General features: G+C 54.5%; 1 protein-coding gene across 1 annotated transcript in view; it reads left to right on the top strand.

Annotated features, from left to right (window-relative positions):
- LOC140453820 (peroxisomal ATPase PEX6-like) overlaps positions 1–13,253 on the top strand; it is a 49,592-nt gene that overhangs the window by 17,636 nt on the left and 18,703 nt on the right. Inside the window, exons 8-9 of the mRNA XM_072548709.1 lie at positions 648–843; positions 9,116–9,192. Coding sequence (XP_072404810.1) covers positions 648–843; positions 9,116–9,192 — 273 coding nt within the window. The remainder of the gene's footprint in view (positions 1–647; positions 844–9,115; positions 9,193–13,253) is intronic.

Raw genomic sequence — 13,253 nt, 5'->3', positions numbered from 1 at the left:
TGTTCTCACACTGAGAGAAGACTGGCTGGCTGACAGAAAACTGAGACGGTGCATAAATAGGTCAATGTCTGACTGACAGCATGTGACGATGGAGATCCACAGGGGATCTGTGCTGAATGAAATGTTTCAGCCATACAGGCAGTTTTGGAGGTCACATCTCAAATACTGTGTGCAGTTTTGGTCTCTGTATTTAAGGAAGGACGTAGATGCTTTGGAGGTGGTACAGAGCAGGTTTATTAGCTGAGTGGGTTGTTTTATGAGGACCGGTTGGACAGACTGGGCTTGTTTCCACCCGAGTTTAGAAAGGTCAGAGGTGACAAGATCCTGAATGTGGATGTGGGAAGGGTGTTTCCTCTTGTGGGTGAGTCCAGAGTGAGAAGGCACTGTTTGTCAATGAAGGGTCCCCTTAGGCATTGTGTGACTGATGGAACATCAGAAGGTGGGCTTACAGAAGGAGGTGCATTCTAATTGATCAGGGGATCGAGGACTAGGGATACTAAACTATCCCCAGTATAGGGATATGGAATTGGAAACACAAGCAGATCAGATCCAATCCTATTGAATAGCAGAGTGGGCTGACTTCTCCTATTCAGGAAGCTGCTATCTGTCTGACTGGTGCAGTGTCTAACCATTTCTCTTGGTTTCAGAGAGTACCCTGTGGTGGTGGTTGGGACCGTGGGCCGGCTGCAGGACCTTTTTACTGATGTCCAGACACTGTTTCTTCATGAAGTGGGAATGGCACATCTCTCCGAGGACCAAAGGAAGCTTATACTGACAGCACTGAGTACCGAGCTGCCCCTGGGCAACGATGTCAACCTGGCCAAACTCGCCAAGTTAACAGCTGTGAGTATCCCAGCCAGGGTCATAACACACCGGTCACATCAGGGCCCGATCGCTCCAGGCTGGCCGAAGGTCCGGGTCAGTCAGTGCGGGCTGGCCGAGGATCTGGGCTGGCCGAGGGTCCGGGCTGGCCGAGGGTCCGGGTCAGTCAGTCCGGGCTGGCCGAGGGTCCGGGTCAGTCAGTGCGGGGAGGCCAAGGGTCCGGGTCAGTCAGTGCGGGCTGGCCGAGGGTCCGGGTCAGTCAGTGCGGGGTGAACGAGGGTCCGGGTCAGTCAGTGCGGGGTGGCCGAGGGTCCAGGTCAGTCAGTGCGGTCTGGCCGAGGGTCCAGGTCAGTCAGTGCGGTCTGGCCGAGGGTCCGGGTCAGTCAGTGCGGTCTGACCGAGGGTCCGGGTCAGTCAGTGCGGTCTGGCCGAGGGTCCGGGTCAGTCAGTGCGGGCTGGCCGAGGGTCCGGGTCAGTCAGTGCGGGGTGAACGATGGTCCGGGTCAGTCAGTGCGGTCTGGCCGAGGGTCCGGGTCAGTCAGTGCGGGGTGAACGATGGTCCGGGTCAGTCAGTGCGGTCTGGCCGAGGGTCCGGGTCAGTCAGTGCGGGGTGAACGAGGGTCCGGGTCAGTCAGTGCGGGGTGGCCGAGGGTCCGGGTCAGTCAGTGCGGGGTGGCCGAGGGTCCGGGTCAGTCAGTGCGGGCTGGCCGAGGGTCCGGGTCAGTCAGTGCGGGGTGAACGATGGTCCGGGTCAGTCAGTGCGGTCTGGCCGAGGGTCCGGGTCAGTCAGTGCGGGGTGAACGAGGGTCCGGGTCAGTCAGTGCGGGGTGGCCGAGGGTCCGGGTCAGTCAGTGCGGGGTGAACGAGGGTCCGGGTCAGTCAGTGCGGGGTGAACGATGGTCCGGGTCAGTCAGTGCGGTCTGGCCGAGGGTCCGGGTCAGTCAGTGCGGGGTGAACGAGGGTCCGGGTCAGTCAGTGCGGGGTGAACGAGGGTCCGGGTCAGTCAGTGCGGGGTGAACGATGGTCCGGGTCAGTCAGTGCGGTCTGGCCGAGGGTCCGGGTCAGTCAGTGCGGGGTGAACGAGGGTCCGGGTCAGTCAGTGCGGGGTGGCCGAGGGTCCGGGTCAGTCAGTGCGGGGTGAACGAGGGTCCGGGTCAGTCAGTGCGGGGTGAACGAGGGTCCGGGTCAGTCAGTGCGGGGTGAACGAGGGTCCGGGTCAGTCAGTGCGGTCTGGCCGAGGGTCCGGGTCAGTCAGTGCGGTCTGGCCGAGGGTCCGGGTCAGTCAGTGCGGGCTGGCCGAGGGTCCGGGTCAGTCAGTGCAGGGTGAGCGAGGGTCCGGGTCAGTCAGTGCGGGGTGAACGAGGGTCCGGGTCAGTCAGTGCGGGCTGGCCGAGGGTCCGGGTCAGTCAGTGCGGGCTGGCCGAGGGTCCGGGTCAGTCAGTGCGGGCTGGCCGAGCGTCCGGGTCAGTCAGTGCGGGGTGGCCGAGGGTCCGGGTCAGTCAGTGCGGTCTGGCCGAGGGTCCGGGTCAGTCAGTGCGGGGTGAACGAGGGTCCGGGTCAGTCAGTGCGGGGTGAACGAGGGTCCGGGTCAGTCAGTGCGGGGTGGCCGAGGGTCCGGGTCAGTCAGTGCGGGGTGAACGAGGGTCCGGGTCAGTCAGTGCGGTCTGGCCGAGGGTCCGGGTCAGTCAGTGCGGTCTGGCCGAGGGTCCGGGTCAGTCAGTGCGGGGTGGCCGAGGGTCCGGGTCAGTCAGTGCGGGGTGGCCGAGGGTCCGGGTCAGTCAGTGCAGGGTGAGCGAGGGTCCGGGTCAGTCAGTGCGGGGTGAGCGAGGGTCCGGGTCAGTCAGTGCGGGGTGAGCGAGGGTCCGGGTCAGTCAGTGCGGGCTGGCCGAGGGTCCGGGTCAGTCAGTGCGGGCTGGCCGAGGGTCCGGGTCAGTCAGTGCGGGGTGAACGAGGGTCCGGGTCAGTCAGTGCGGTGTGAACGAGGGTCCGGGTCAGTCACTGCGGGGTGGCCGAGGGTCCGGGTCAGTCACTGCGGGGTGGCCGAGGGTCCGGGTCAGTCAGTGCGGGGTGAACGATGGTCCGGGTCAGTCAGTGCGGGGTGGCCGAGGGTCCGGGTCAGTCAGTGCAGGGTGAACGAGCGTCCGGGTCAGTCAGTGCGGTCTGGCCGAGGGTCCGGGTCAGTCAGTGCGGGGTGGCCGAGGGTCCGGGTCAGTCAGTGCGGGCTGTTTCCCTCGTCTTTGTACAACTGTATCCAACCTCCCCTTTAAGCTCCTTCATAGGACATCGGTGTCGCTGGCTAGTCCAGCATTTATTACCCGTCCCTAATTGCCCCTTGAGAAGGTCTGGGTGAGCTGCCTTGTTGAACTGCTGCAGTCCGTGTGCTGTGGGTAGACCCATAATGCCCTTAGGGAGGGAATTCCAGGATTCTGACCCAGCAACAGTGATGGAACGGTGAGATATATCCCAGTCAGGATGGGGAGTGTCTTGGAGGAGAACTTGCTCCCATGGATCATAGAACATTACAGCGCAGTACAGGCCCTTCAGCCCTCGATGTTGCACCGATCTGTGGAACCAGTCTGAAGCCCATCTAACCGACACTATTCAATTCTCATCCCTAAGACCATAAGATATAGGATTGGATGGGAGGCCATTCAGCCCATCGAGTCCACTCCGCCATTTAATCATGGCTGATGGGCATTTCAGCACCACTTACCCGCTCTCTCCCCATATCCCTTAATTCCTTGCGAGATTAAGAGTTTATCAATCTCTTCCTTGAAGATATTTACCGTCCCAGCCTCCACTGCGCTCCATGGTATGAATTCCACAAGCCCACCACTCTCTGGCTGAAGAAATGTCTCCTCATTTCCGTTTGAAATTGACCCCATCCAATTCTAAGGCTGTGCCCACGGGACCTAGTCTCCCCGCCTGATGGAAACAATTTCCCAACGTCCACCCTTTCTAAGCCATGCATTATCTTGTAAGTTTGTATTAGATCTCCCCTCAAACTTCTAAATTCTCATGAATACAATCCCAGGATCCTCAGCCATTCCTAGTATGTTCGGCCTACCATTCCAGGGATCATCCGTGTGAATCTTCTCTGGACACGCTCCAGTGCCAGTATGTCCCTCCTGAGGTGTGGGGCCCAAAACAGGACACAGTATTCTAAATGGGGCCTAACTAGAGCTTTATAAAGTCTCAGGAGCACATCGCTGCTTTTACATTCCAACCCTCTTGAAATAAATGACAACATTACATTTGCTTTCTTAACCATAGACTCAACCTGCAAGTCAACCTTTAGAGAATCTGGACTAGCACTCCCAGATTCCAGATCCCTTTGTACTTTGGCTTTATGAATTTTCTCACCGTTTAGAAAATAGTCCACGCCTGTATTCTTTTTCCCAAAGAGCAAAACCTCACATTTGCTCACATTGAATTTCATCAGCCATTTCCTGAACCGCTCTCCTAAGCTGTCTCAATCTTTCTGCAGCCTCCCCACCTCCTCAGTACTACCTGCCTGTCCACCTAACGTCCATATACCTATCCAAAGACCATTTGAATGCCCTTAAAGTTGGTGAGTCTGCTACTGTTGCAGGCAGTGCGTTCCACACCCCTGCTACTCTCTGAGTAAAGAAACTCCCTCTGACATCTGTCCTATATCTATCACCCCTCAATTTAAAGCGATGTCCCCTCGTGCTAGCCATCACCATCCGAGGAAAAAGGCTCTCACCGTCCACCCCATCTAAACTTCTGATTTTCTTATATGTCTCTATTAAGTCACCTCTCAACCTACTTCTCTCTAACGAGAACAGCCTCAAGTCCCTCAGCCTTTCCTCGTAAGACCTTCCCTCCATACCAGGCAACATCCTGGTAAATCTCTGCACCCTTTCCAAAGCTTCCACATCCTTCCTATAATGCAGTGACCAGAGGTGTACGCAATACTCCAAATGTGACCGCACCAGAGTTTTGTACAGCTGCAGCATGACCTCATGGCTCTGCAGCTTATCTATGTCTCTCTGTAACCTACAATATCCTTTGCCACGATCCACAACTCCACCGACCTTAGTGTTGTCTGCAAATTTATTAACCCATCCTTCTACACCCTCATCCAGGTCACTTATAAAAATGACAAACAGCAGTGACCCAAAACAGATCCTTGCGGTACCCCACGAGTGACTGAACTCCAGGATGAACCTTTCCCATCAACTACCACTGTCTGTCATCTTTCAGCTCGCCAGTTTCTGATCTAAACTGCCGAATCACCCTCAATCCCATGACTCCGTATTTTCTGCAATAGTTTACTGTGGGGAACCTTATCAAACAACTTACTGAAGTCTATATACACTTCATCAACCGCTTTACCCTCATCCACCTGTCTTGTCATCTTCTCAAAGAACTCAATAAGGTTAGTGAGGCACAACCTACCCTTCACAAAACTGTGCTGACTATCCCTAATCAAATTATTCCTTTCTAAATGATTATAAATCCTATCTCCTATAACCCTTTCCAACAACTGAAGTAAGGCTCACTGGTCTATAATTACCAGCGTTGTCTCTGCACCCCTTCTTAAACAAGGGTATAACATTTGCTATCCTCCAGTCTTCTGGCACTATTCTTGTAGACAATGATGACAGAAAGGTCAAAAGCGAAGGCTCTGCAATCTTCTCCCTGGCTTCCCAGAGAATCCTAGGATAAATCCTATCTGGCCCAGAGGACTTATCTTTTTTTAATACTTTACAGAATGCCTAACGCCACCTCCTTGCAAACCTCAATCCCATCTAGTCAAATAGCCTGTACCTCCGTATTCTCCTCAACCACATTGTCTTTTTCCAGTGTGAATACTGAGGAAAAATATTCAGTTAGCGTTTCCGTATTTCCTCGGACTCCGCACACAACTTCCCACTATTATCCTTGATCAGCCCTAATTTTGTTCTAGTCATTATTTTATTTCTAATATACCTATAGAAATCCTCAAGGTTTTCCATGATCCTATCTGTCAACAACTTCTCATGTCTCCTCCTGGCTCTTCTGAGCTCTCTCTTTAGGTCTTTCCTGGCTACCTTGTAACCCTCAAGTGCCCTAACTGAGCCTTCACGTCTCATCCTAACATAAGCCTCCTTCTTCCTCTTGACAAAAGATTCAACTTCCTCAGTAAACCATGGCTCCCTCGATCGACCACTACCTCCCTGCCTGACAGCTACATACTTAGCAAGCACGCGCAGTAGCTGTTTCTTGAACAAGCTCCACATTTCAACTGTGCCCATCACCTGCAGTTTCCTTCCCCACCCCATGCATCCTAAATGTTGCCTAATCACATTGTAATTGCCTTTCCCCCAGCTATAACTCTTGCCCTGCAGGATATACCAGTCGCTTTCCATTATCGAGGTAAACGTAACCAAATTATGGTCACTATTACCAAAGTGCTCACCTAACTCCAAATCTAACACCTGATCATTACCCAGTACCAAATTTAATGTGGCCTTGCCCCTTGTTGGCCTGTTTACGTACTGTTGTCAGGGAATCCTCCTCGACAAAAACGGATCCATCTCAAGTACTTCAACTATAGTATTCCCAGTCAATATTTGGAAAGTTGAAGTCCCCATAACAACTACCCTGTCTCTCTCACTCCTGTCGAGAATCATCTTTACGATCCTTTCCTCTACATCTCTGGAACTATTCAGAGGCCTACAGAAAACTCCCAACAGGGTGACCTCTCCTTTCCTGTTTCTAACTTCAGCCCATACTGCCTCAGTAGACGAATCCTCAAATGTCCTTTCTGCCATCGTAATACTGTCCTTGATCAACAATGCTGCATCTCCCCCTCTTTTACCATCTTCTCTGTTTTTGCTGAAACATCTAAATCCTGGAACCTGCAACAACCATCCCTGTCCCTGCTCTCACCATGTCTCCGAAATGGCCACAACATTGAAGTCCCAAGTCCGGATGCTCCGTTGAAGTAGACATATGCCAAACCTTCACCTTGCTTGCTGGTGCCCTCTTGCCACCTTGAAACCTTGTTTCTGACCTCACTACTCTCACCCCCCTGTATACTCGAACTACAATGTAGGGTCCCATCACCCTGCTGAATTAGTTTAGCATGTTTCTGCTTCCCTTGTCCTTCTCGATGGAAGTGGTTGTGTGTTTGGAAGGTGCTGTCAATGATTCTCCCACCTAGCCTTGTTGCTAAAAGCCCTGGAACCACTCTGATAAATCACCTCTGTATCCTGTCATCACCTTCACATCTTCCTGAAATGTGATTGGCAGAAATTGATACAACAGATCAGGGCCTGACCAAAGTTGGTAATGGTCTAGCATAAGTACTCTGCTTCTCTCATTTTCTTTCTCTCACCCCCCCCCCCCTGCCCTGAACCTTTCCGATCTGACCGGCTTCCTGAATGTGGTTTCCACCCGACATCTGTCACAAGCGTCACTTTCCTCTCTGTCTTGCTCCAGGATCTCTGTACCTGGCTTGCTGTGTGTTTCTCATGAGACAGACTCTACCTTGTGTCCAAACCATCCCCGCTTTGAAGGTAGCTTATTGTCCAGGTACAGTCAGACCAGTCGATGTTTGATTTTAGTTTCCATAGGCCTGGTCCATCCTTACTCCGTCAAAGTGGGTCTTCCATGAGTTAATGATTCTTGCTCTGAATTGTTCCATAAATCTGGTGACAGAATGATCACTGTCCCCTCGGCCTGCCTTGTTCCAAAGAAGCTAGTCTGAAGGATGCTTCCGTTCTCACTGATTACACAAATTACAGGGGGAAATACCCCTGACGGTACACTCGGAACCCTTGTCCCTCTCTGATCTTCTCACAATGAATATAGGAGCAGGAGTTGGCCATTCGGTCCATCTGCCATGGAATGCAGTTAGATTAGATTACATTTTAGATTAGATTACATTACATTACATTACAGTGTGGAAACAGGCCCTTCGGCCCAGCAAGTCCACACCGACCCGCCGAAGCTCAACCCACCCATACCCCTACATCTACCCCTTCACTTAACATTACGGGCAATTTAGCATGGCCAATTCACCTGACCTGCACATCTTTGGACTGTGGGGGGGAAACCGGAGCACCCGGAGGAAACCCACGCAGACATGGGGAGAATGTGCAAACTCCACACAGTCGCCTGAGTTAGGGCTGATCAAACACTCTGATGCCTTTTACACACCCCATCCCTATTTCCCTTCACATCCTTGATATTTAGAAAGCCATTAATCTCTACTTCAAGCACACTCCAAACATTGCTTTCCTACTATTGTGTCCAGTGCCTGTAATCATAAGCCTGAGACCCATACTCTTTGTAAACCATCTCTTGATATGACCTGTCTCCTTCAAAGACTGATGCACGTATGCTCCCAGGTGGCTTGCTCCTTCATCTCTGCCAGGAGGTCCTGATCGCCGAGGGTCAGTACTTCACAGAAACGTGCCAGTACCCACCTTCCCATAGTCAATTCATTCACTTGTCTGCTTATTCTACTGAGCTATCTCTGTCCTGTTCCCATTGCTTTGCATCACATTTTGCTGTTTGCCAGTCTTCCAAGTTTAGTAATGTTCAGCAAGTATTGAAAACTCTCTGTATTCCAATTTCCAAACCATTCAGTGACTTAGTAATGGATTTGGCTCTGGTACTTGGGGAGCTCCACCTTCTACCACCCTCCAACCTGAATATCTGACCAACTTGACTTGTTTTTTTCCTGATCTTACCGATAGTGTATTTGGGCACTAACCTTCCTCAATGTTGTCCTCATCATTTCACATTGGACTTGGCCAAATACTTTTGAAATCTCATAGAGGTGACATCTACTGCTTTCCTTTCATCAACTTGATTGAAACGTTAATTCAGCTCATCAGGAATGATGTGCCTTTGAGAAGTGCATGCAGGCTGGATTGGATCATTGTCAGGAGTGTGGGGCTGGAAAAGCACAGCAGGTCAGGCAGCATCCGAGGAGCAGGGGAATCAACATTTTGGACATCGGCTCTTCATCAGGAATGTGGCTTGTGGGCCGGGGGTGCTGAGAGATAAATGGGAGGGGGGTGGGGGCTGGGTGGGGAAGGTAGCTGGAAATGCAATAAGTAGATGGAGGTGGGGGAAGAAGGTGATAGGTCAGAGAGGAGGGGGAAGAAGGTGATAGGTCAGAGAGGAGGGGGAAGTGGATAGGTAGGGAGGAAGGAAGATGGAAGCGAGAGGGTCAATCCCCCTGGATTGGGTGATGACTGGGATCGAGGTATGTTACTGAGCTGGGTGTTTGTATCCTGACAGTGTACTGTGACGCTGCTGTGTTTGTTCCCAGGGTTATCAGCTGAGTGACCTGTGTGCATTACTGAGCCATGCCAGCCATGCGGCCTGCAGCCGCTTAAGGAACAGCTGGTAAGTACCCCTCGTTCTGTCACTGCACAGCAACAAGGAGCAGCAGGAGGCCATTCAGCCCCTCGACCTGCTCCCCCATTTAATACGATCAAGGCTGATACTGAAAGTGATGCCCAAATGGGACCTGAGGGTATGATTATCTTCCGAGGAGAGAGAGCGCAAGAGAGTCAGCGCCTTCAGGGGAGGGAGGGAGGGAGGGAATGAAGGACTGAATCACCTACAGGGGAGAGAGAGAGAGAGGGGATCTGCACCTTCGGGGGAGAGAGAGGGAGTGGGGGGGGGGGGGGAGAGAGAGAGAGAGAGAGAGAACCTTCAGGGAAAAGAAAGAGAGAGAGAGTGTCAGCATTTTCAGGGTAGGTGGAGGGGGGAGAGGGAAAGAGGTTAACTGAACGAAATCCTCCCCACCCATGTCCTTCCTCTGTCCACCCTGCTGTTACTGAGGGTCGGTGGGGGGGAGGGAGGGGATGGTACACACTGCTGTTACTGAGGGTCGGTGGGGGGGGGGGGAGGGGATGGTACACACTGCTGTTACTGAGGGTCGGTGGGGGGGGGGGGAGGGGATGGTACACACTGCTGTTACTGAGGGTCGGTGGGGGGGGGAGGGAGGGGATGGTACACACTGCTGTTACTGAGGGTCGGTGGGGGGCGAGGGGATGGTACACACTGCTGTTACTGAGGGTCGGTGGGGGGAGGGAGGGGATGGTACACACTGCAGTTACTGAGGGTCGGTGGGGGGGGGAGGGGATGGTACACACTGCTGTTACTGAGGGTCAGTGGGGGGGGAGTGAGGGGATGGTACACACTGGTGTTACTGAGGGTCGGTGGGGAGGGAGGGGATGGTACACACTGCTGTTACTGAGGGTCGGTTGGGGGGGGGAGGGAGGGGATGGTACACACTGCTGTTACTGAGGGTCGGTGGGGGAGGGGAGGGGATGGTACACACTGCTGTTACTGAGCATCGGTGGGGGGCGAGGGGATGGTACACACTGCTGTTACTGAGGGTCGGTGGGGGAGGGAGGGGATGGTACACACTGCTGTTACTGAGGGTCGGTGGGGGGGGAGGGGATGGTACACACTGCTGTTACTGAGGGTCGGTGGGGGAGGGGAGGGGATGGTACACACTGCTGTTACTGAGCATCGGTGGGGGGCGAGGGGATGGTACACACTGCTGTTACTGAGGGTCGGTGGGGGGGGGGAGGGGATGGTACACACTGCTGTTACTGAGGGTCGGTGGGGGAGGGAGGGGATGGTACACACTGCTGTTACTGAGGGTCGGTGGGGGGGGAGGGGATGGTACACACTGCTGTTACTGAGGGTCGGTGGGGGGAGGGGATGGTACACACTGCTGTTACTGAGGGTCGGTGGGGGGAGGGAGGGGATGGTACACACTGCAGTTACTGAGGGTCGGTGGGGGGGGGAGGGGATGGTACACACTGCTGTTACTGAGGGTCGGTGGGGGGAGGGAGGGGATGGTACACACTGCTGTTACTGAGCATCGGTGGGGGAGGGAGGGGATGGTACACACTGCTGTTACTGAGGGTCGGTGGGGGGAGGGAGGGGATGGTACACACTGCTGTTACTGAGGGTCGGTGGGGGGAGGGAGGGGATGGTACACACTGCTGTTACTGAGGGTCGGTGGGGGAGGGAGGGGATGGTACACACTGCTGTTACTGAGGGTCGGTGGGGGGGGGAGGGGATGGTACACACTGCTGTTACTGAGGGTCGGTGGGGGGAGGGAGGGGATGGTACACACTGCTGTTACTGAGCATCGGTGGGGGAGGGAGGGGATGGTACACACTGCTGTTACTGAGCATCGGTGGGGGGGAGGGGATGGTACACACTGCTGTTACTGAGGGTCGGTGGGGGGAGGGAGGGGATGGTACACACTGCTGTTACTGAGGGTCGGTGGGGGGGGGAGGGGATGGTACACACTGCTGTTACTGAGGGTCGGTGGGGAAGGGAGGGGATGGTACACACTGCTGTTACTGAGGGTCGGTGGGGGGGAGGGAGGGGATGGTACACACTGCTGTTACTGAGCATCGGTGGGGGAGGGAGGGGATGGTACACACTGCTGTTACTGAGGGTCGGTGGGGGGGGAGGGGATGGTACACACTGCTGTTACTGAGCATCGGTGGGGGGCGAGGGGATGGTACACACTGCTGTTACTGAGGGTCGGTGGGGGGGGAGTGAGGGGATGGTACACACTGCTGTTACTGAGGGTCGGTGGGGGAGGGGAGGGGATGGTACACACTGCTGTTACTGAGGGTCGGTGGGGGGGGGAGGGGATGGTACACACTGCTGTTACTGAGGGTCGGTGGGGGGGGGAGGGGATGGTACACACTGCTGTTACTGAGGGTCGGTGGGGGGGGGAGGGGATGGTACACACTGCTGTTACTGAGGGTCGGTTGGGGGGGGGAGGGAGGGGATGGTACACACTGCTGTTACTGAGGGTCGGTGGGGGAGGGGAGGGGATGGTACACACTGCTGTTACTGAGGGTCGGTGGGGGGGGGAGGGGATGGTACACACTGCTGTTACTGAGGGTCGGTGGGGGGGGGAGGGGATGGTACACACTGCTGTTACTGAGGGTCGGTGGGGGGGGGAGGGGATGGTACACACTGCTGTTACTGAGGGTCGGTGGGGGGGGGAGGCGATGGTACACACTGCTGTTACTGAGGGTCGGTGGGGGGGGGGAGGGGATGGTACACACTGCTGTTACTGAGGGTCGGTGGGGGGGAGGGGATGGTACACACTGCTGTTACTGAGTGTCGGTGGGGGGGGGAGAGAGGGGATGGAACTCACTGCTGTTACTGAGCGTCGGTTGGGCGGGGGGGAGGGAGGGGAGGGGAGGGAGGGGGTGGTTGTGGATGTGGTGCCAATCAAGCGGCTGCTTTTGTGTTCAGCTTCTTGAGTGTTGTAGGAGCTGCCCCCATCCAGGGCAAGTGGGGAGTATTCCCTCCCACTCCTGACTTGTACCTTGTAGATGGTGGACAGGCTTTGGGGAGTCAGGAGGGGAGTTACTCACCACAGTATTCCCAGCCTCTGACCTGCTCTTGTAGCCACTGTGTTTATGTGGTGAGTCCAGTTCAGTTCCTGGTCAATGATAACCTGTGGGATGTTGCTCGTGGGGGATTCAGTGATGGCAACACCATTGAATGTCAAGAGGCTGTAGTTAAATTCTCTCTTAGTGGAGAATGTCATAGCCTGGCATCTGTGTGGCATGGATGTTACTTGCCACTTATCAGCCCAAGCCTGGAGATTGTCTAGATCTTGTTTATTTGAACACGGACTGCTTCAGTATCTGAGGAATTGCAAATGGTGCTAAACATTGTGTAATCATCAGTAAACATCCCCCCATCTGACCTTGGGATGGAGGGAAGGTGATTGATGAAGCAGCTGAAGATGGTTGGCCCTAGGACACTCCCCTGAGGGACTCCTGCAGAGATGTCCTGGAGCTGAGATGACTGACCCTCCAACAACCACAACCATCTTCCTCTGGGCCAGATGTGACTCTAACCAGTGGAGAGTTTGCTCCCGATGCCCATTGATTCCAGTTTTGCCCGGGCTCCGTGATGCCACACTCGGTCGAATGCAGCCGTGATATCAAGGGCTGTCCCTCTCCCCTCCCCTCTGGAATCCAGTTCTTTTGTCCATGTTTGACCCAAGGCTGGAGTGAGGTCAGGAGCTGGGTGACCCTGGGGGAACCCAAACTGGGCGTCACTGAGCAGGTTATTGCTGAGCGGGTGCTGCTTGATAGCTCTGTTACTGACCCCTTCCATCACTTTACTGAGGATCGAGGGGAGACTGATGGGGGGGTGGGTAATTGGCTGGGTTGGATTGGTCCTTTTTATGTACAGGACATACCTGGGCAATGTTCCACATTGTCGGGTCGATGCCAGTGTTGTAACTGTACTGGAACAGCTTGGCTCAAGGAGAGCAGGTTCTGGAGCACACGTCTTCAGTCCTGTTGCTGGGATGTTGTCAGGGCCCATTGCCTTTACAGTATCCAGTGTCTCCAACCGTTTCTTCATATCACGTGGAGTGACCCGAATTGGCTGGAGCC

This window comes from Chiloscyllium punctatum, chromosome 3 (genome assembly GCF_047496795.1).
Source record: "Chiloscyllium punctatum isolate Juve2018m chromosome 3, sChiPun1.3, whole genome shotgun sequence".
NCBI classification, from domain to species: domain Eukaryota; kingdom Metazoa; phylum Chordata; class Chondrichthyes; order Orectolobiformes; family Hemiscylliidae; genus Chiloscyllium; species Chiloscyllium punctatum.
Note: the sequence above shows the minus strand (reverse complement) of the source record. Positions and strands in the feature narration are given on the sequence as shown.